The 23172-nt window shown below is 37.7% G+C and overlaps 1 protein-coding gene across 1 annotated transcript in view; it reads right to left on the reverse strand.

Annotated features, from left to right (window-relative positions):
• LOC580598 (putative neutral ceramidase C) overlaps window positions 1-23172 on the reverse strand; it is a 30077-nt gene that overhangs the window by 4822 nt on the left and 2083 nt on the right. The window contains exons 2-17 of the mRNA XM_030980063.1: window positions 20280-20432; window positions 18536-18712; window positions 16576-16703; window positions 15501-15578; window positions 14322-14387; window positions 13789-13854; window positions 13210-13432; window positions 12283-12369; window positions 10607-10711; window positions 9377-9458; window positions 6531-6643; window positions 5211-5345; window positions 4146-4241; window positions 3343-3438; window positions 1451-1594; window positions 777-836 (exon numbers count right to left, since the gene is read on the reverse strand). Coding sequence (XP_030835923.1) covers window positions 777-836; window positions 1451-1594; window positions 3343-3438; window positions 4146-4241; window positions 5211-5345; window positions 6531-6643; window positions 9377-9458; window positions 10607-10711; window positions 12283-12369; window positions 13210-13432; window positions 13789-13854; window positions 14322-14387; window positions 15501-15578; window positions 16576-16703; window positions 18536-18712; window positions 20280-20432 — 1809 coding nt within the window. The remainder of the gene's footprint in view (window positions 1-776; window positions 837-1450; window positions 1595-3342; window positions 3439-4145; window positions 4242-5210; window positions 5346-6530; window positions 6644-9376; window positions 9459-10606; window positions 10712-12282; window positions 12370-13209; window positions 13433-13788; window positions 13855-14321; window positions 14388-15500; window positions 15579-16575; window positions 16704-18535; window positions 18713-20279; window positions 20433-23172) is intronic.

Below are 23172 nucleotides of genomic sequence, written 5' to 3' on the forward strand. Positions count from 1 at the left end.
TTTAAGGCACTGGCAGTCACATGTGACGTCCTTTTAAGCACTGACACTGCCATAAAAGGAGGTCACACGTTGCAGTCTTCGTTCTCATCGTGCAAAACTAAAAGTCCCTAATATTGATTTACTGGTCGAGGTTCATTATTTGCTGGTCATTTGAAATCACTAGATTTTAGCGGGTTAACGCTTTCACAACGTAAAACTTCTCCATGACCATTTCTGCCCTTGCGCGATCGCCTCCAGCTCCAGCAGACATGGCGCGGCAGCGTGCATACGTACCGCTACTAACGGCGCAGTAGGCCTATAACCACTGCTGCCGGCGGCACTGCAGTTGCGAGCTGAATCGGTAATAATAGGCCTACTCATAAAACGAGAAATCTTGCACGCTAATCTAAGTTCCATTTCATTGGTTTAAGGTTTGAAAATTGAAACTCAATATTGTGTTAAAGTTATAACAGAAAAGATAATCTTTACTTTATAATTCCACGGGGGCGATTTTCAATTTTGCAATCGCCCCCGTGAGCAACCTGACGGGGGCGATTATGTAGCTCACGGGGGCGAATCGCCCACCGCCCCCATGTATTTTGAGCGCTGCAGGGAGGTCACTGACAGGTGGCTATCTCATTAACTCAGCTCTCAGTTAACATAAGAAAAAGAGGATCATGGGGGACCAATGGTCACCGATTAGGCATTGTTTTCTATATCGAGGGGAGCAAGTACATACAAATAGTACAGTGGGAATTTAAAGGACAGAACAAGAATAAGAGATATTAAAAGATTACCATGCCAAGAGTGTTGTGCCTGGGGTTGCAGGCCCAGAACGTTGCTGTCACTACAGATCCCTAGGGAGAGGAAGGGAGAAGAAAAGAAAGGATATCAGCTTATTTTTTTTTTTTTTTTTTTTTTTTTTTTTTATATTTCAAACGTGTTCATAACAAAGCCTGTATTTGTTAATTGTTATCATCTGTCAGCACTTTTTACCTTCTATCCCAGTTTTTTTTATACTTTAAAATAATTTTTTTTTTTAAATTTGTAATAGAACTTGTTAATCTATAAAATTAAGAAAAAGGGTTACACTGCAGTTATAATTGTAATACAGTGTAATTATAATATTATTATTGTCATCATCATCATCATCATAATTATTACCATCATTATCATCATCATTGTAGTTGTTATCATCATAATTATCATCATCATCATAATCACCACCATCATCATCATCATCATCACCATAACCAACATCATCACATCGTCATACAGTTAAGTCTTAGGCTTAAAAATGCAACTAAAAAGTGTAGCCGATGCAGGTGAAAAAATAAATTCAGATTTTTTTTTTCCTTAAGACTATAATTCTGTTTAAAGATGAATAAGCTTGCCCTCTTCAAGTTCAAATTGAAAAAAATTGTGTTTGCCTTTTACTAAACTATATAGACACGATTCTATGATTCCATACCTGTCTGTACTTTGGATCCACATCAATGAAAATGTCCCCTGCACGAGTTCCATCAGGAAAGGTATCATCCCTAGTAAACATCTGGAGACCACGTTGAACATTCAGGAGATTTGGAGGGTTTGGACCTGCTTCGATTGGGGTCCCCTGCACAAGAGACATGTAGCTTAGTGGTTTGGACACTCAACTGAGATTAAATAGGTCCTGGATTCAAGCCCTGGCATGGTATTTTTGTATTGAAAGGCTATGGTGAGTAAGAGTGGTCCAATTCTTGCGCCAGGAACGTCACAACAAGACGGACAAGTGCGTAATACAAGAATCCACCATTATTATTATTACTATTATTATATTAAAAATACCCGTATGTTATGTTGAGGCCCTATTTCACATGTACTCTGGGATAGTTTGGTGACCAAGTCACTTCAGGGGGGGGGGGTGTTTCACAAAGACTGAGATTGACTTTAAGTTGGACTTAACTATGGCAGGCCGTTCATGCCACTGTTTGCTCTCACGATTAACTCCCATTGGTCTCTCATAGGACGTACAAATTATGGTCACAAATCTACAGAATTTACATTTTTTGATAAATCATTACCGGTATTGAAAGAAAATACTATATTTAAAGATCATAATGGTGAGAGCAAACAGTCGCATGAACGGCCTGCCATAGCTAAGTCCAACTTAAAGTCAATCTTAGTCTTTGTGAAACACCCCCCTGGGACCCATTTCACAAAGCCTTTTTTTCAATGACAAATGAGACAAATCAGTGACAAATCAGCTGATAACCAATCAGAAGCAAAGATTTCAGTAGCTTATAACAAAAAACTGTCATTTGTCACTGATGACAAGTTCTGTGAAACACCCCCCTGGTCTATATTGCATGGCTGCGATCTAGGCATTTTGTGCATATTGGCGTATTGGCTACTGAAATGGTGAGTACTTATACAGTACTCATGTCTATCCTAAAGGACACTTCTCTAGCTCTAATGTCGCTATGTCAGTACCCTGGCTTTGAAAGAAAATGTCTAAGAATTATCCTGAATAGATTTGCAGTAAACCATGATGACCTGTATATTACGAGGTTACAAAATGACCAGAATATCATAGTACCATGTTACCATACAGATCAAAATGCATACCGGTAGTACAGTAGTACAAACACATGAGATAATACAAACTAATAAAAACTTTGAAAATCACAAGACAAATTGACAACTCACTCATGAGTCTGTGACGTCATTGCCTCACTATCCACTAATTGTTTTCTTTGTAGTGATAATGTAAATTTCCTATTTTCCCCCTAAGAATCTTATTTCTTCACACCAGCATCCAAGTTAGATTGATAGAAAAAAAAAAAATTATGTGGACACACTAATATAGAGTAATTTTTTTCAGTTAAATCATGAAAAATGGGAATATTTATAAACTATTTACATAAAACTCAATAATCATGAATATACAATATCCAGAAAATAGTATCAATTCTTCAAAGTTCATAAAAGATTTTGTGAAATGTCATTCACGCAATATGATACAAATCATATAAACTGGGGGAAATCAAGTTTTGGGGGGTAAAAAGGGAAATTAATGAAATTAAAATATATAAACCAAATTGGCAATTTGTGTAGTGATTTCCATTGTTCCATGGTTTTACATGCTTTTTCAAAGATTCATAACTTTCTTATTAGAAATTGGACTCTGGAAAGCTCCAACACAGCTCTGAAAAACACTATGAAATACATAAAAATCACTGCACTGAAACCTCACTGTAACTATGGCAAATTAAAAAAAAGGAGCTCCTGTAAACAAAAAACAAGTATTTTTGACACCGATACAAACGTATGATGAAACTGATTTGCCTGGATGATAAATCAAAGATAATCTGTTCCCCCTACCTGGACTAAGGCATCTGTGATCATGGTGTACTGCTGGATGTAAGCCTGCATTGTGTTGGGTCCATAGATGGTGGATGCTCCTTCATACCGCTGGATCTAAGGAAAATAACGATCACAATAAGAATCCAGGGGGTTGTTTCACAAAGATCCGAAGTTGAACTTATCTCTAAGTTGGACTTAACAATTATGGAAAGCCATTAGCATCTTTGAAAATATTTTGTAAAATTTATTTTAAAAGGCATTCATATTTTCTATTATCATGTGACATTTCATGTTCTTGAGTTCTTGAGTTAAGTTCGACTTAAAATCTTTGTGAAACACCCCCAGATGAATTTATAAGGCACAGGATAAACTGAAGAATCTATCTACGCAGTTAACATGGTAAATACATTTGCACAAAAGAAGCAAAAAACACAAAGTCCATAAAAGATGGAATTTACATCATTATCATATGTTGTGAATAACAGAACATGGTTATAGTAATATTCATGTCATGTGTGCCATACACAGTCAATGTTATGCTAAAGGCCTTTTAGATAGGATGCGGCGAAAACACTTTTTTTTGTTTAAGATGATGGTGTAAAGTGTAATTACTTCAGATTTCTGTATCTTATAATACAGAGCTTAGTGAATACACGCCAGTCCTTTGTTGTCCTCAGTTTCCATTCATTTACATGTTAAAAAAACCAGAGGCGGCTTTTTTGCGGTGGTTTATCTGAGCAAGCCTGAAGTAGTTGGTAATTAGGTGCAAATAAAAGAACAGTCCAGAATGGTAATTTTGTCCAAGATTAAGAATATCTTACTTCATACTCCTCTGGCGTGGTGATGTAATGTGTGTAGGTATTGGACAGTCCTGTGATTACAACTTGACCGTCTGCAACTCCAGAAGCATCTAGAACCTGATAAATGAATAAATCACACAATTATAACACTCCTCCAGAATTTCTTGTGACTTAATATCTATACTAAACTTTCAGAAATATAATTGGAACGTTCCTCTGGGCTTGATCTAGTCCAGTCTTTTCTCTCCAAGTTCTGGACTAACTTTTAAGAAAAAGAAATAACGTCAACATTTAACACATCTTATATATATATATACACAATGAATGGCAGTCTGCTTCTTCCTTTAAGAAATCACTGGTTAACTAAAAACACAAGTATTCTTTTCTTCATTCCTTCCATTGTTGATCTTTTTTACATGCAAGTATTTTGTTTACTGTCTATCTTCTTTTTGCCCATTACAATTTTTTCCTACAAATATTGTTGAGCTTTTAAAAGGCTTAAGACCTACATTCTCCTCTGCACTTGCATATATTTTTTTCCCTTTCAAATGACTACTCCCTGAACGATTAACATCCCTAGAAAATTACCCCTAGAAACATCTACATCTATCTCCCAGACAACGACCCCTGGAACAACTACATGTAACCCCTATTACACCAATTCTCAGATAGATACTTAACCCCCCTCCCCAGACCATCCCCCATCAACTGCCTCTCCCCTCCCCCTTTTCCCCACTCCTCCTACTGCAAGAAAGTACAATGATCTGAGGTAAATAGGGAAAATTTTCAAAGAGGGTAATTAAGCAGAAAGTTATTATCAAAAGGTGTAATTTTTTTGTCCGAGAGGGGGTTTACAGGGGTAATTATCCAAGGAGAAGGGATAACTGTCAAAGTGTGTGTGTTTTGAAAATGTATTGAATCATGTCAAGATAAAAAACAACTGTATTTCTAAGAATGATATGTACTGTTTTAGATAAAAAATTTAAAAAGTATTGAAAGAAGAAAAAAAAGTGTGTGTGGGGGAGGGGGGGGGGGGAAGTTGTCCTTAGGGGTGGTTTCCTAGGGGTAAGTCCCTATTCCACTCACCTCCTGTGCGGCATTCCTGAGCCTGCGTCCAGCCATGGTAGTGAACTCTCCTGGTACTGCTAAGATGAAGAGCTCTCCGATGCGTAGCACCTGAGTATCAACAATGTCGGGATGCCATTGCCATGGAGTCGACACCTAAAAAGAAAGATTCCTCATTCTCGTTTTCTGGGTTAAGGCAGGTTTAACCCTTAAAGGGCCATGAGGGGCATAATTCATCCCTCTTGACGAGCACGTGATACGTTCAATGATAATATTTTTGGCACCGCGAGGTTTCATGCCTTTATGGCCTAGCCTGTTATGCATCTTTTTTTACCAAGTATATAACATTTTCAACCAACAGATACCATGCATCATCACAAAGCACACGCTGCATGCAGCCCAAATCATAACTTGTCCAGATGTACGGTATTGTATGCAATGCAGAATTGTCAATTGGCGGATATGTGAATGGTTTAATAATTAGCGATAATTGAACAACTTTTTGAGATATAGATGGTAAACTTCATATAAACCAAGTTTCAGAATTTTCAGAAACTGAGGAACGCTGAAGGATTGCTTTGTGCAACAAAATGGCTTTGTAAAATTACCCATTTCTAGTCTTGATTAGCTCCATGACACAACCCTTTTAACACTGGTATAGATTTATATTCCCCTGGAAACAGTGAACCATTATCTTGAAGCCCTCCGTAAATCTATCCCATAATAAATACAATGTGGCACAGGGAGATTATTTGTGTGGTAGATGACGTGTCAAGAATCCTGACCACTCACCAAACTGCCAACTCAGTACCTGAGGTCATTGAGATTGGACTAATACATGCGCGTTAAAGCCCCACTGTACTACTTATAGCTACTTGCGCCCTCTATATAACAAACAATGCCTAATCGGTGACCATAGGTCCCCCATGATCCTCTTTTTCTTATGTTAATTGAGAGCTGATTTGATGAGACAATCACCTGTCAGTGACCTTGCAGCGTGGTCTCATCCCTCCTGTACACTAGTACAGATGGGTTTTAAAAGGTGAGTAGCCCAAATGCTCCTTAGGGAGAGGAGAATGTGCACTGCAATGTGCTGTATAGTAATTAAATCCAGTGAACCGGTCAATAATAATAATACATGTACATAACACGCTTTAATTGGTTGTAGCTGGTAAAGTGCTCTACAATAAACAGTTAAAGTTGCTCATGCGTTGGTATATAGAGGGCAGCACAAGGACGTACGCAAGAAAGCGTAATACCCGTTGTTATGTAGTGCTCGCCAAGTTACCTACTTCATGAACGACTATAAACCCACACATGAACATCTTTAATCATATTTACCTCTCCTGTAGGAAGAAGAACAGGTTTTGGAAGATGGCATTCAAGCATTTCCTGCGACGGTTCCTTGATCAAATCTCTCACAAAATCCCAGACAAGACTCCCCTCAGCATCTCCTAAAAATACCAAAACCAAGAAAAAAAATGAAATGAGAAAAGTAGGTAGAGGCGGAGGGACCCAACATTTGATCCAGCCATATTTGCTGTGGCTCTATTTTGTCAAATATATATGGTTAGGGTGAGGGTCGCAATTTGGCTTTAATTCAGGGTTGGAGTGAGGTTTAGTATTTGCTACATGGTAAAGTTAGGGATTCCTTCAGTGTAGATAATGGAATGCAGGATGCCAGTGCCTCCACCTCCACCCCACCAAAAAAATGAATACTAATATCTGACTTAAATTGATGAAGAGCACAATATATACTACCAATGCTTTAAAGCTCTTGCCATAATATGTCTAAAAAGGGAACTTTCTTTACAAGGCATTTCATTGGTTGAAATTATATCATGTGATATTCAAAATGTCATACTTTTTCCAAACAGGTAAGGAATATTCAAAGTTCTGGGGAAAGAAAAAGTTTGCTGTATCAAACCAGCTTTTATTACAGTTTGTGTCCATTCCTACATGCTTAAAACATGGAATATATAGTACCGGTACATGAATTTGTATGAATATTTATGTGAATGACTATTACAAGATGTAACAAAAAGTGTGAATTTTTATGAGAAAAATAATGATTCTATGCAAGATCACTAATAAAATATATACTTATTTTCAATTAAGTTTTGAATGGCATATTGTAATGGAATGCACATAGATTAAATTGTCATTGATTTTTTTCCCTCAAAATATGAATCACTAAAATGAACATCCCTATGGGTAACATCTAGCATCCCTTTAAAGAAAATACACCTAGCAACGATAACAAAAAAGTGGACACTCTTTATTGTACAAAATTTTCATAAAAGCTGTTAATAAATATTCCAAAATATATATGAAATTTAAGAAAATTAATGATACCCAGAAGCCTCTCCTTTTGTGCTTCTCATGACTATTTTTTGTCTTCATTTTTGCAGTTTGACTCTGCAAGAGGAAATTCTCATCAACATTTGAATAGCCAGATGTCAAACGTTTGCAATTGTATTGTAGAGACTCATTTATTGTTAACGGCTATGATTACTCATGCGTGAATGGTATGATTCGAATTGCATATCGCCATAAAGAGGACTAATTCAAATTTATTTTGAGATATGAAAGATAAGATTGGATTAAACATTTATTTGAGAATCTTAACTATAAATGGTGTCCACTTTCTTTTAGTGGGTCTATATAATAAGGGCTAAGTGAATACTTACTCTGAACGATTGGGATGTGTTGAAGAATGAGAAAAGTATGAAGGTACAAATAAGGTGGGCATGAGCTCAATAGCAATATTCACATGATGGTGATCGACCTGTACAAACAAAGCATGGGAATAATTCAAAGTGTGGACACAAACATATTTTGCACTGCACTGTGACTGTTTAACTAGCACTATGTTGATATGAGCCCGTGTTCTCATAAAAGTTATACTTTATGCCTGGTTAAAGACTGTCAATACTACTGAGCTAGAAGGGATTAGACCACACAGCGAGGTCACTGACAGGTGGCTATCTCATTAACTCAGATCTCAACTAACATAAGAAAAAGAGGATCATGGGGGACCAACAGGCACCGATTGGGGAAGTTTTCTATATAGAGGGAGCAGGTAGCTACAAGTAGGACAGTGGGGCTTTAAAACTAGGTCAACTTTGCCGAGTCAGATTGAGCAACTTTGACGAGTTCTAGTTGTTGCTTAGTTTGAACTTGGCTTAAAGGCAGAGTATTTGACTGACATCGATACCACTGCTGTAATGTATTTGCATTTTTCAATTGCGCCTTCTTTTGGTGAAGCAAACACAGAGCGATTCACGAATGTGTCATCAGTTGGTGATGCATTGTGGGACATTGCTGTTGACACATCGGGACATTGTGAGCAGCAGATGGCGGTATACATGTATGTAAATGTGGAGTGGTGTCAGTCGAATACCCTGCCTTTAAACTGATATCAAACTAATCGTCTGATTTAAACTTGTTCGGTAGAAAAAAAAGGCCAGGGCAGCTTCTCACAAAACCGTCATAAGTACCAGGTATAAGTCTAACGACATCCCATTGGAATGCGTGTACTGTATTAAGTTTAAAACACATTTCAATGGGATGTCAGTGAACTTGTACTTATGACGGTTTCGTGAGACGCTACCCAGAATGCTTAATTTATAATTGAAAAGGGGTAGCATTGTGTATGCTGACATAAGAATTTAAGAACAAGCCTAGGTATATTAATCTGTGCTTAAACTCAGGAAATTTTAGATCCCAGAGCATACATTAAAAAACAATACAATACAAAAACAAACAAACAAACAAAACACAATAGCAAAAAACAAGATGATGAGCTAATTTACACATACTTTATATGTGAAGTGTTTTGAAAAGATTTTAAAATGAATTACAAATTGAATGTAAAACACAATTAATACTGCATTTCGACATGAATGTCCAACAATTATTGTATATGACATGATTATAACATAAACTGTAATGCACAAAAACTAGAACAGACAGAGTGAATAAGATATTTTCTTACTTGGGGATTTAAAAATCATTTGTCTCAACATTTCATACTTAATTTGTAGAAGTTTTGATACATTCATGTACATATGCATGTGTCAATGCTACCCCCACAAAATGTTGGCGATAGTGAGAACTCCCATTCAGTGACATTTACTTGAACAGTTTCAAGGGGCTGCTAGCTGTGTTAATGAATGAGGCTGTACCTTGGTTAAAAGTGAAGAATCCAGGCCCATCTATAGTGCCCCCAGCAAAGCTGTACCCCATGGCTGGTGAACATGTTTTCACCTACACACAGAGAATGAACAAACAAAGACAAGCAACAGGCATGAAATGTGGAGAAACATGTAAAGCTCTGTTCACACATGATGCCATAAACTGCCTAAAAAGCACATAAAACAGCCCCCCCCCCAAAAAAAAAAAAAAAAAAAAAAAAAAAAAAATTACAAGCAAATGTAATGTACATGTTTCAAGAACATTGGTATACCTTGGGTGAAAGTAAAAAATCCAGCTCCATCGATGCATCCAGCAGCAAAGCTATAGCCAAGGGCTGGCGAACAAGTCTTTACCTATATATAATTTTATTATAAATATTTCTTTATTGCAACCAAAACTTGGGGTTGGGTCTCAAATAGAAATAAGAATACAAACATATAGATAACAATGGTAGGAATAATGTACACAGCCAAAAGAAACTATCAAGTCTGATGCATAAATTACAGTGTCGTATGTATTTGAGCGCATAGAGATTTTCAAAAAGTAGAAAGAACTAAACCGTGGAAACAGGCTGGATCTTACCTTTGAGTTGCCGCCATTAGAACATCAAAATCTAGTATATTGTGCCATACACATTATGTGTGTTTATCTACTGTATAGATAGGGTTATACATCATAACAGGACAGCAAAGAGTGAAAAGTGGAAACAACTAAAGACTACCCACAACATTCAGAGGAGAATATCGAAGACTACTTTGCTGCATCATACGCACCACGGTGTGTGTCTACTGTATCGATGGGGTTGTACACCACATCAGGACAGCAAAGATTGAACAGAGGAACAACTAAGGAATACCCACAACTTTCACGGACATAAACTACTACTACTTCTACTACTACAAGTCCGCTGAAGCAAATAGACAGTGGTCGTCTGACAGGTGTTGTGTACTGTTAAAACTTTTTTTCTAAGGTAACTTCATGGTTTGATACATTGGCACAGTGATGAAGAGTCACTAGAAGGTTCAAAGTACATTGCATCATACAAACAGCACTGTACAGAGGTTGTGCACCGCATAAGACATGACGGAACGCAAAGACAATGGTAGCGCGAGCGAAAAATTTAATCTGCACATGCGCGAACCAGAATTGTCCCCAGTCTTGCTGATTTTCATGAAAGCGCTGTAGTAAGAAAAGTTAATGGGAAGTGGGTTTGGTCTTACCGTCGAGTTTTCATCTAAAACCACGTCATAGTTTGACATGTCAACAAACTGATGAATAGAAGCTATCGTAGAGTTCATCATATCAGTAGCTGCATCGTACAATTCCTGTTCAGACAAAAACAAAGATGGTCAACCCTGATTACATCTACATTTAACACTCAATACCCAGAGAGAAATGCGGACCTGGGCCCCGTTGCATAAAACTTACCATTGATGGTAACCTTGCCGTCAATGGCAACTACCATGGGGCTCAACAGCCAATCAAATTCATGGTTTCCATGGTAGTTACCATTGATGGCAAAGTTACCATCATTGGTAAATTTTATGCAACGGGGCCCTGGTAAGATGACGAAAGCATTTGTGTTAGTAATTGTCTATGCCCTCATGGTGACCATATGGTAGGAATACTTCCCAGGGAGTGGAGATGGTGCACATTGTGCGTGAATGAATCCGATGACCGGGTAATAATATTTGTAAAACGCTTAGAAACGATATACCATATTAAGTGCTACATAAATCCGAATTATTATATTATTATTACAAATAAGCAAGAAACCCATGATTATGATGTATGATTTAAAAAAATGACAGAGAGTCACAACAAGACAAATGAGAGCAAGTGAATTTTTCCTTGCAAGGCCTACATCCTATTCCATCATGGTTGTGAATGAAGTTAAATCATTTATCAGTTCAGTCTACTGTTAGAACATAGAGGTCCCAAGGTATGGCATACGAGCTCCCGCTGCAGGACTAGCGTCCTTTAGCACGACATTAATCTAGATTTGCCGCACTAGACCAAGGTGAGGTAAATGGGTAAGGAGAGGAAGAAATTCTTTCAAGGCCTCATCAGCCTTAGAAGGACAGTAAAAGAAAAAACCTGCAACAAATATAGGGGGAGAGGGTGACTAACAGATCACTTGGCCTAACTTTGGTATTCCACTGCAATGTTTAATAAGAACCCCATGTTATGAAGCCCAGGACTGATGGCCTTTTCAATGAAAGAAATTACAGAAATACCATTAGAAGAGTAGAAATCATAATAAATATTCATCCATTCTTGCATAGCAAATTTTACATTGTGAGATATTGTCCAATTGCACTTCCAAATAGCTTTGGAACTATTACTCCGTCTTTATGCTTTGGGAACTATTATCGGTGAGCGCTGCATTTAAGCAATTTATCCTACCAAGTTTATCTGGGTTACAAGTGGCCAATAAAGATAAATAAATGTTGCCAACAGACATTAGTCCTGAGGCAGTTCTCCCACCAATGAACTTTGCAATAAGCCAGTTCATAGTTGCAGTCTGAGCATGAGCAGATAAAGGTTATTGCAGACCAAATTGTGAAATACACAGAGACAAAATACTGGATACTTGCTCATGAAAGTCATGTAATCATTATTCATTTATGCACAAGCAGTGCACTCCATGATACACAGGTGGAAGTATTCCTTGAAAAGGGGAAACATAGGCTATTTATGTAGCACCTCCATCGCTGTAGGAGTGATAATTTCAAAATGTACAAAGTGGGACCTCTTCATGTTTTGAAGATCTGTGGATATTCGTGGTCATTTGGGACATGTGCTAACCGTGAACTGGTCTATTGCAAGATAAGAGTTTAATCCACTCTGCTATGCCACCTCACAAAGAAGTACACGGTTAAAATAATATGAATACCTTGGCCTTGTCATATTGATTCTGTCCAATGATCTGAGTGCTCTCAAACATGTCTTTCCCTGGTCCACTTGCCATGCACAGCTGGGCCTGCAATATATAACAGTAGTAGCAATAAAATAATGAATAAGAATGAATCAACAAAAAAGTGTGATAACAGTTTAGGAATAATAATAATAATAATAATAATAATAGCCTAATAGTCCACTCCAAATTTTATTAAACCGAAACGGAAATTCTTTGTGCCCAATTGATCGTGAGCCCGGCAGCCACTGAGCAGCCCCAGATCGACGTTGCTCTATCCCTTATTGTTGAACGCCAAACAAGGTAGCAACAACTCCCATCTTTTAACGTCTTTTGGTATGATGCAGCCGGGGTTCGAACCCACGACCTCCCGGTTGTGAGGCGGACACTCTACTGACTGAGCCAACACTCTGGTGATAATCAAAATAGCAAAAATAGAGAAATATTCTCAGAGAAGGAGAAAAAAAATAAGCTAAAGAGGTAGAGAACACAAGAGAGTGGGACACAGAAGAGAGAGAGAAAGCAAAGAGAGAGGGAAAGAGAGAGAGAGAGAGAGAGGGGGGGGGGGAGAAGAATGGAGGGACAACAGGGAGACAGACCTGGAAAGATTGGGTGAAGTGGAGGAAAAGAGAGTGAGCATGCATAAAAGAAAGAACACATTGAACAAGATGGAAAAGAAGAGAGAGAGAGAGAGGAGGGAGAGAAGGGTGGCAAGACATGGAGCAATAGTGAAAACAGAGAAAGAGACAGACATTAAGTGACAGGAAAATAAAAAAAGGGGACAGAGACATTTTGAGGAGATAGACAGAGAGGAAAGAGATACAAGAAACACAGGGGAAAAGTTAAAGAAGCATTTTGGGAGGAGTAAGGCACTTATGTTCCTATCAAAAGGGGTGTGGCACTTACCCTCCCATTACAGGTGCTTGTTTCCATCTCACAGGGCTCTCCCGTATCAACACACTTGGGTCCGTCCAGATTAGGAGAAACATCTCCCTGGTTGCTATTTGGAAACGCAGCCACAAAGCCTGGTCCGAACTCCTTCTCGGCGAGGTACGAAGCATAGCCCTTATTGTCACTGCTGATGAGATGATTGGAGTTGTTCATACTGACCGGATGAACTGCAAACCAACTAGAAGGGGGAATGAAATATAAGAATAGATAGTATTAATGTGAACAGGTCTCTTCTTGGTTCGGTACGAAGCATAGCCCTTATTGTCACTGCTGATGAGATGATTGGAGTTGTTCATACGGACCGGATGAACTGCAAACCAACTAGCAGGGGGAATGAAATATAAGAATACATATAATATTAATGTGAACAGGTCTCTTCTTGGTTCGGTACGAAGCATAGCCCTTATTGTCACTGCTGATGAGATGATAGGAGTTGTTCATACTGACTGGATAAACTGCAAACCAACTAGAAAGGGGAATGAAATATAAGAATAGATGGTATTAATGTGAACAGATCTCTTCTTGGTTCGGTACGAAGCATAGCCCTTGCTGATGAGATGATTGGAGCTGTTCATACTGACTGGATGATCTGCAAACCAACTAAAAGGGGGAATGAAATATAAGAATAGATAGTATTAATGTGGACAGATCTCTTCTTGGTTAGGTACGAAGCATAGCCCTTGCTGATGAGATGATTGGTGCTGTTCATACTGACTGGATGAACTGCAAACCAACTAGAAGGGGAATGTAATATAAGAATAGATAGTATTAATGTGAACAGATCTCTTCTTGGTTAGGTACGAAGCATAGCCCTTGCTGGTGAGATGATTGGAGCTGTTCATACTGACTGGATGAACTGCAAACCAACTAGAAGGGGAATGTAATATAAGAATAGATAGTATTAATGTGAACAGATCTCTTCTTGGTTAGGTACGAAGCATAGCCCTTGCTGATGAGATGATTGGAGTTGTTCATACTGACTGGATGAACTGCAAACCAACTAGAAGGGGAATGTAATATGAGAATAGATAGTATTAATGTGAACAGATCTCTTCTTGGTTAGGTACGAAGCATAGCCCTTGCTGATGAGATGATTGGAGCTGTTCATACTGACTGGATGAACTGCAAACCAACTAGAAGGGGAATGTAATATAAGAATAGATAGTATTAATGTGAACAGATCTCTTCTTGGTTAGGTACGAAGCATAGCCCTTGCTGATGAGATGGTTGGAGTTGTTCATACTGACTGGATAAACTGCAAACCAACTAGAAGGGGAATGAAATATAAGAATAGATAGTATTAATGTGAACAGATCTCTTCTTGGTTCGGTACGAAGCATAGCCCTTGCTGATGAGATGATTGGAGCTGTTCATACTGACTGGATGAACTGTAAACCAACTAGAAGGGGAATGTAATATAAGAATAGATAGTATTAATGTGAACAGATCTCTCTCGGCTAGGTAGAATACTGAACATGTATTGTCACTGCAAGGTAGTAAAATAAACAAGGAAAAGGAAAAAAAGGAGAGGATGGAGAGAGAGAGAGACAGAGAGACAGAGAGAGAGAGCAAGACAGAAGGATTGAGTAAACAACAGAAAGAAATTGAAGAAAAAGCAAAAACAAAAACAATACAAAGAAATTCGAAATATTAGAAAGAAACATACTGTACGCGCATGTAAAAGAGATGGAAGACAAAAAGGAAAGATGGAAGAGTATTAGAGGAGAAAAGACAGAAAGAGAGAGAACACTATGTAGAGTCATTGAGAGGAGAAAAGAGAGGCAAAACAAGAGATCAGACTGTCTAGCATTGTCAGTTTCAGAAGAAGCAATAATATCAATCAATAATTTTGTCAACAAAATGTCTGACACCCCAAAGCAAAGCATGGAGGCAGACAGCCCCCAAAATTATGCCTTTGGTTTTCTGGATGTAACATTGTCATTACTGCAAACAGATGCGAGTATGTTACCTTAATGCAAGAACGGCATTACAGCCATTGGTGCAGGCAGCCTTAAAGCCCCACTGCACTACTTATAGCTACTTGCGCCCTCTATACAGCCAACAACAATACCTAAGCGGTACCCGTTGATCCCGTTGATTGAGAGCTGATTTGATGAGATAACTACCTGCCAATGACCTTGCAGGGAGGTCTAATCCCTCCATGCCAAGCTAGTGCAGAGGTGCTTTAAAAGCACAAAATTGCTTTCTTGCGCTGAGCTGATAGATTCGGCTCTAAGAAAACTCACCTTATCAGTCCCAAATTATTGTCATTTTCATCTACAAACTTGGCTACGGTCATCCTGGTATCTGTGTCGCCCATATATCTGTAAAAAAAAATGAGGACACAGGTATGTTTGTAACCACTACACAAAAACTCAATAAAACATCTGTGAATCCTGCTTTAGTGACCACCTGTATAGAAAGATCACTTGTCTAGATACAGCCTGCATTTCTTGTTTCCCTCAAAAAGTAAAATAGCATTTCTCATTTGAAGCTGTACCTAAGAAAACATGTACGTAAAGAGCATTGCTTATACAGTGAAACCTGTCTACAAAGACCACCCAAGGGAGACAAGAAAAGTGGCCTTTATAGGCAGGTGATCTTTAAGCACTGGTTCCTTTAGTACATTATTCAATGAGAAATCGTTTTAAAGGGTAACAAATAATGTGGTCTTTGTAGACAGGTGGTCTTTCTATACAGGTGATCACTAAAGCAGGTTTGACTGTGTTATACAAACTGTTTTATCTCCTCTGTGTGGTCTTTATATACAGGCGCCATTGTGTTTCAATCATAACACAGTTCAAGTCACTTGCAGGATAAGAAAGTGTCACCAATAAGCTTCTTAAACATTAATGTAAAATTATAGGCTACCACAGAAAAACATAAAATACTTATTGCAGTCAATTTCTTTATGTTTATGTCTTGCACTATTCATTGACAGTTGTACAAAAAAGTGTGATGTCGTGTTTATTGACATCCATTACATTTCACGCGCCAAATCTAGTCATATCATCTCACTACACTGACGCATGCTGATATCAAGATAATAAGAAGAATAATAGCGAGTTCTTGTAAAGCGCTCATGTCTGTCGGACTTGACACGTCAGGCGCTCCTCAATTATTACCCCGGCTTTAGCATGGCTGCCATTATGGTGCTCTAGAATTTCAAGGAACTAATTCCTGCCAGGTACCCATTTACCTCACCAGGGTGGAGTGTGGCAAATGTAGATTAATGTCTTGCCAAAGGATGTTAGTGTTGTGGCGGGGATCCGATCCCCATACCTTGTGGTAATGTGGTAATGTAGGACTATAGTTACTTACTTGCTTTTCTCATCTTCAGGGTTATTCAGATAGGCGGTAGGGCTTCTATTCATATTACTGTCAAGCAAATCACCTCTGTTGACATACACATTGCCAGCTACCGGGTTGTCATGAGCATTAGCAATACTCTAAAATAAAAATAAAATATAACAGGGAAAAGGCAATGATTGATTGATTGGTTCACTTGGTTGTTGAGGCTTAAAGCATCAGCTTATGAGCCCATCTTGACAATCACAGCACTATTTACGTTGATAAGGGGTATATTTGAGAGGATGGTGATGCCAATACTTTTCAAGTTCAGATTTAAAGCTGTTAATAGATGGCGCTTGGATTGTTGATTGGGGTAGCCCGTTCCAGCTGTTAATAGATCGAAAAGCAAGGGACGTCTGCCTAACACTTGTCTTACAATGTGGCGTCTCAATTTTGAAGTTGACAAAAAATCTTCCAGACTGCTAAAGACACATATATACTTCCCGAGGCAATCTGACCCTTTGTAATAAGTTGAGTTTCATGAGCAGAAGAGCCAAAAGGAACAGGTGACTGAAAAGTTTTGATATTACCATTATGAATGTTTGGAAACTGAGATCACTGAATGTATGTGAATCTTAAACTGAATGTTTGATCATTCGACTGTGCTGTCATTGGGGCCAACTCTCTCATTTATCTCCAATCTAATTCTCAAAGCAACTTTAAGAAAAAAACCAAAACATGAATAAGGCTTATTCTAATGTAACAATGTTTTAAGCTCTTTTTTAAACTTCTGAATATCACCTAACATTCTAATTTTAGTTTGGTTCTGAAAATTGTTTTCTTCAATTTTCTTTCTCTTAATCTTTGGATGGTTGTTTAAATAGAACAATGTGTGAATTTGAAGCATTATTGCTTTGAAAGGTGACTTCAACAAACATGTATTAAAGGTACTATGTCCCATTTGCAGCCAGAATCAAGTTCTGTAGAACTATGCAGGAATTATGAATATGTTATGTATGTCCTATCTGTGAAATTTAAATGGTAGCAGTGTCCTAATATTCAAATTATGCAAGGAAACCTGTTTACTTTATTGACTTCACTGTCAGACACTATTGAGTGACTGACTGACTTCTTTCTTTTCTTTGGTAATAACATACCTAAAATGAGCTGTAAAGGATACCTGAGCATTTGTCTACATCAATAACCCACTTCTTGTAGTGGCCAAAATTAAACTGATTGAATCTTTGCGCAGCATAAAACATATGACCATTCGGTACAATTGTCTAAAAATCAAGACTATTTACTAAAAAGATTGCAATCACTAAAGTCGAATTGACACCTAGCAGACGCTATTTACCCACAAAAGGACATTTTCAAGCCCTCTCGTTTTGAGGGAACTTCAATTAGTATTATCTTTCAAATGTCGGTGGAATTTAACCGTTTCATTTTTTGGGGCCTTCAAATGGGACATACTGTAGTACCTTTAAAGTGACTTGGTAACATTGTTGAAGGTTGATGAAAAAATTGCTTAATTGAAAAAATTCTCAAACCACAAAGATATCTATGATTTTCTTTGAAGGAGTCAATGTATGACACCCTTTAACAGTGATTAACAGTAAATTCTCCCAACCATTTTTTAATTTTCCCTACCGTTTTTCCATGAAAAAAAGACATAAAACAGGCTATAAAAATCTGTCAACACTTAAATGTGTGGAATCGAATGTAGAGCCATTTTATTGCTTTGTGACAATTTCCATTCACCTAAAATGTAATTAATTGTAATAATATAGTTGGGAGAATTAAGGAATCGATCGGATCAGTTTTTCCCAATTTGTACCATGAATAATGGTCCGATTTCACTCAAATTTTCAGATTATCTTTAATTGTACATCTAGCATTGAAGTCACTACCTTAGCACCACTATCTCTCATCTGAACAATGTTACCAAGTCCCTTTCAGGTAACTTTGAATTCTGAACGTTTTGTCTCACCTGAACGATTCCAGTAACGATAGCATCGTGGCTGTCATTGACGAAGCCGAGCGAGGTGAAGGTGAAGGTCAGATACTGTAGGTAGCCTCCAGGACCAGAGTGGGTGTGTGTCCCACTCAGTACAACGTTCTGCTCGTTGTAACGCTCACCATACAGCCCCCTCAGTTGCTCAAATACCTATAGGTAACATTTGAAGGAAAAACCAATTCCCGTCAAGGTGATGAAATTTAATTGGTCTACATGTTATGTTTTTCTTGCGTGTATTATTTAAGGCTAAAGCATTACTTAAAGGAAAACTAACCCCAAAGAATAACTTTAGTTGTTCTGAGAGATTTATTGCATTCTTGCCCATCAATCTCCAAGATTCCCCACCAAAGTGTATGGAAAAGGCCTAAAGCAAGAATGCCAAGAAATCTCCATTTATGTATCTCTTGTAAACGTTGGTAGGATTTATAGTACATCAAAAGGCAGGAATTCATCTTGTTTTTGAGAACACCTACAATTATTCTTTGGGGTAAGTTCTCCTTTAAGGAACTGTAAAATTCACCAAATAGTGCCTTCAGTTGCTCAAATCACAAAGTATTTGTGATCGATATTAATCCCAGCTACCGTAATTAACGGTGTATAAAATGCACCTTTTTGCCGCCGAAAAAATTCAAAGTCGGGGGTGAGGTTTATACACGGTACACCCCAAAAAAAAAAAAAAAAAAAAAAATTTAAAATTTTTTTAAAAAATAAAGTTTCAATTTATGGCGCTATGCCTGGTAATGTCTCCCAGCTCAGTAATTGGTGTGTTGACTCACCACTCGGAAACTAAAACACCACTCAAATTTGTCTGTCATCTTGGTTTGAAATTAATCTTTCTGATAGATCTCAATATGTAGTTTATAATAATAATTCCTCCAATTTTTCTTCTATTACAAGGTCCTATCCTAGGTCCTCTACTGTTTTTTTAATTTACATTAATGATCTTACACATTCAGCTGCACCTCCGGTTAAATGAAAGACCTTCCCGCGTGGGTTTTTTAACACGGACCCGGCAAAAAAAGTCGGCAAAAAAAAAAATATTATACACCGCAAATTACGGTGTGTACATGTACATGTGTACATAGAAAATAGGGGAATGCAAACTTGTGATTGATGAGAGAACTTGTGATTGATTTGGATCAATCGCAACTCCTTATAAGACAGGACCCTGACATAAAAAGGTTTCAAAATAAGAAGCACTCGAAAATCAGAAATGGCCAGATACATGAAACTTTTACCAATTCGGGGAGTGGTTCACATTTGTTGTAGCCTCATGCCACGAAATACTTGAATCACATCTGATACAACACTGAATTTTGACAACAGGCCATTTAAAAAATTGAATCAAATTCAATGCATATGTGTTTGATAAGTGCCTCGTTAGGAAATATTTCACTCACCCATCCATAGGCAGAATGCAAAGTGCGTATGTCACATGTTGCTAGGTGAGGCAAGCATGATACTTGCCCAAATTAGCAACAAATAGGCAACAAAATGTAAGCAATTTGCATACTGACTATAGAAATACAATCATTAATAACAGGTCAATGTAATAACTTGTTGCTAGGTTAATGTGTATCAATATGAATATGTTTTGAAACTGGTCTATTCACAATAGTTTCTTGCCATGAAAATTGCTGCTGTTGACAAATCATGAAAGTTTCTGGATATAAACTTTATCTGTATCATGGTTTATACAGAGCGAAGCATAACTTACATCGAGATTGATAGCGGTACAGCCCATAGCAATGTCTGCGCTGACAAACACATTGCAGTTGTCTTGGTCGTTGATCTCGCAGGTTATAAAGGCTCTGCTGTAGAGACGAGTGTGGATCCCGGCTGTTCTCTGGTCGGGGTGGGCGTAACCCATCTGAAGAAAAAGATGGAAAGTACAGAATTACAATAATAATAGCTCACATTTATAATGCGCCTAATCCTTTTTTTCTAGGTGCAGTACATATTATTACCCCGGCCATCGGATTCAGGCTTACCTGCACACAATGTATGCACATTCTCCACTCCCTGGGGAGTATTCCAGCCAGTCGCCATTTTACAAGCGCACACTTGCTCATCCAACCACATTTATTTTTGCATCCTACCGGGTACCCATTTAACACCTGGGTGGAGAGTGGCAAATGTAGATTAACGTCCTGCCAAAGGACATTAGTGCCGTGTTGGGGATCGAGCCACGACCTTTGAATTTCAAGTCAAGTGCTTAAACCGCTCGACTATGACACTTCTACGATGACAAGAAATGCATTACAATAAAATCTGACAGCAATTGTACCATTTTACCATTTCCATAATCAATTCCTCAGCTTTAGACTGATATTAACAGGTTTAAATACTCACAACATGCACTCACGTATACCAAAAGATAAAGTTATGAAGGAAAAGGTCATTCTAAGAAATTAAGGGTAGTCCAAGGAAAGATAGATTAAGAGTATGCAAAAAGAAAGTATTTTTAGTGTGAAAACATGACATAACTGTAAATACTTCTTAATGAATGTAGTAGGATTTTAGCATAACTGTTTTTGCAGTGTAGAATAGGTATGGTTGGTGCTGAAAATGTCAGAACCACAACATTCATCAGATGCCACTTTAACTAATTCAATTTTTTTTTCAAGTGAATAGAGAACATGAAATTTATCATAGGCCATGCGTCTTTGCTTTATGATCTTCTTCAATGCCCCTCCTTGTTAACAAAAACACTAACTTCTCTGTAGATTACCAGGTAAGTGATTCAGATGCCTGTAATATGTTATGTCGTATACAAAATACTCTTTTAATCAATCCCTTCTTACTTTTGAGGTTTTATTTTTAGATTTGTAGAAAGCTAATTTTGGGAAAGACATTTAATTACATCAGAATGAATGTGAACCACTATGTCAGTTTACATTACACATCATCAGATATCTTACATCCGCAGTTTATATATGAATATTTATAAATAGTTTAAATATCTGTCTAATGCTGCTTTTTAACTGGCTTCTATCGGAGTCACACCGATGAAAATACCGATTAAATTTTCCTTAAATGTAAACAAAGGTGAAACCGCAGGTTTCCCCCTGTCGCTTTCTAACTGCCGGTGAAATTCACTCGCTGTGGCGAGCCCTTGCCGAAAGTGAAGAATTATTGCGTAATTATTAAGCCCGTGCTCCATCTAGCCAGCATGCAGCATGTTCAACCATAAGTCGACAAACACAGCTGGTTACGATAAAGCGCGCGTATACTACAACCTTTGACCTTTTTAATCGCTGTTTTAATCGCCCTTTTCTCCCGAACGCTTTCTAACTGGCCATTTCATCGATGTCACACCAATAGAATGAGAATTTAATCGCCTAATTCTCTTCTTTTCATCGGCTATTTAATCGCCTTTTTCTCCTCTGTTGCTTTCTAACTGGCTGTTTCATCGGATGCGTCCGGATGCATCCGATGAAAATCAGTGCAGCTAGAAAAGGGTATAAGTCTCATATGAATCATGAGAAATTGGGAGGAAGAAGAAACACCAAAACAACAAAAACTTTTTTTTTTCAAACCAAAAAAATTCTACATGTATATTTTCCACCTCTAATTATCTTAAGCTACTTATTGGCACTCATGTTGTTTTATTGGAATCATCTGAGTCAATGTAAATACAAGAATGAAGGGCGGAGTGACTTAATTACTGTTTGGGTACAAAGGTCGCTTGCCACTTCAACTACCGTTTTAATAGTTTACCTCAAAGAGAAGATCTCAAGTTCTGGTAACGATAAAAACATTCAAATAATATGTTAGCTTTCTCCTTCTGTGTACATGTACTGATATGTCATTCTGACATGGTAGAAAATTAGAAATATTGAAAGAAAAGGATTGCTCTTGAAGTGCCCTCGTATTTGAAATATGACGAGAATTAGCTAAAATGTTTGGGAAAAACTTCCATGCCACATGTGTTGTGTAGTCCCACATATACTATTTTTATATGCAGTGTGAGTGATTCTTATCAAGATCGAGTCAAGTTCTTTCATTTTGATCATTCCAAAGTTGTGCAGTATACATCAATCCTTATGTACAAAATCAATCTTTTCTTAATGCTTCAAGACAGTTTCTTTCAAGATATAATGGCATCAGCAGTACTCAACTTAATCTTTAAATTAGTACTTGTAGTGCTCAAGATGTTATCTGATAACACAGACTTGATGGGTTCAGAGTATCAATGGTTATCAAATTAAGATGCCGTCACTAGTTCACTATCTTTATTGTAATTGTAATGGTATGGATCCCGTACACATGTAAATGAAGTCAAACTTTCAGAGCATGGACCGACCCTAGGTCCATGCTCTGAAAGTTTGACTTCATTTACATGTGTACTAGGGGCAATGCTTAGATTATTTAGTTTAGTTGGTTCAGTTTGATACTTGTAAGCTTTAAAGTGACTCAGAAACATTGCCTCAGATTCTGAAACAAAATCATAATTATAAACCTTTAGGTCAGTCAGGAATCCCATGACTTTTACAAGCTGATCGCCTGTCTGATTATCAAGATATTTATGATTGGAAATTGAAATTTCATTTTTCGTTTTCTAACAGTTCTTATAACACTACAGTCTATGAGGAAAATGAGTATGGTAA

This window comes from Strongylocentrotus purpuratus, unplaced genomic scaffold, assembly GCF_000002235.5.
Source record: "Strongylocentrotus purpuratus isolate Spur 01 unplaced genomic scaffold, Spur_5.0 spur5_scaffold_10, whole genome shotgun sequence".
In the NCBI taxonomy this organism is placed as follows: Eukaryota; Metazoa; Echinodermata; class Echinoidea; order Camarodonta; family Strongylocentrotidae; genus Strongylocentrotus; species Strongylocentrotus purpuratus.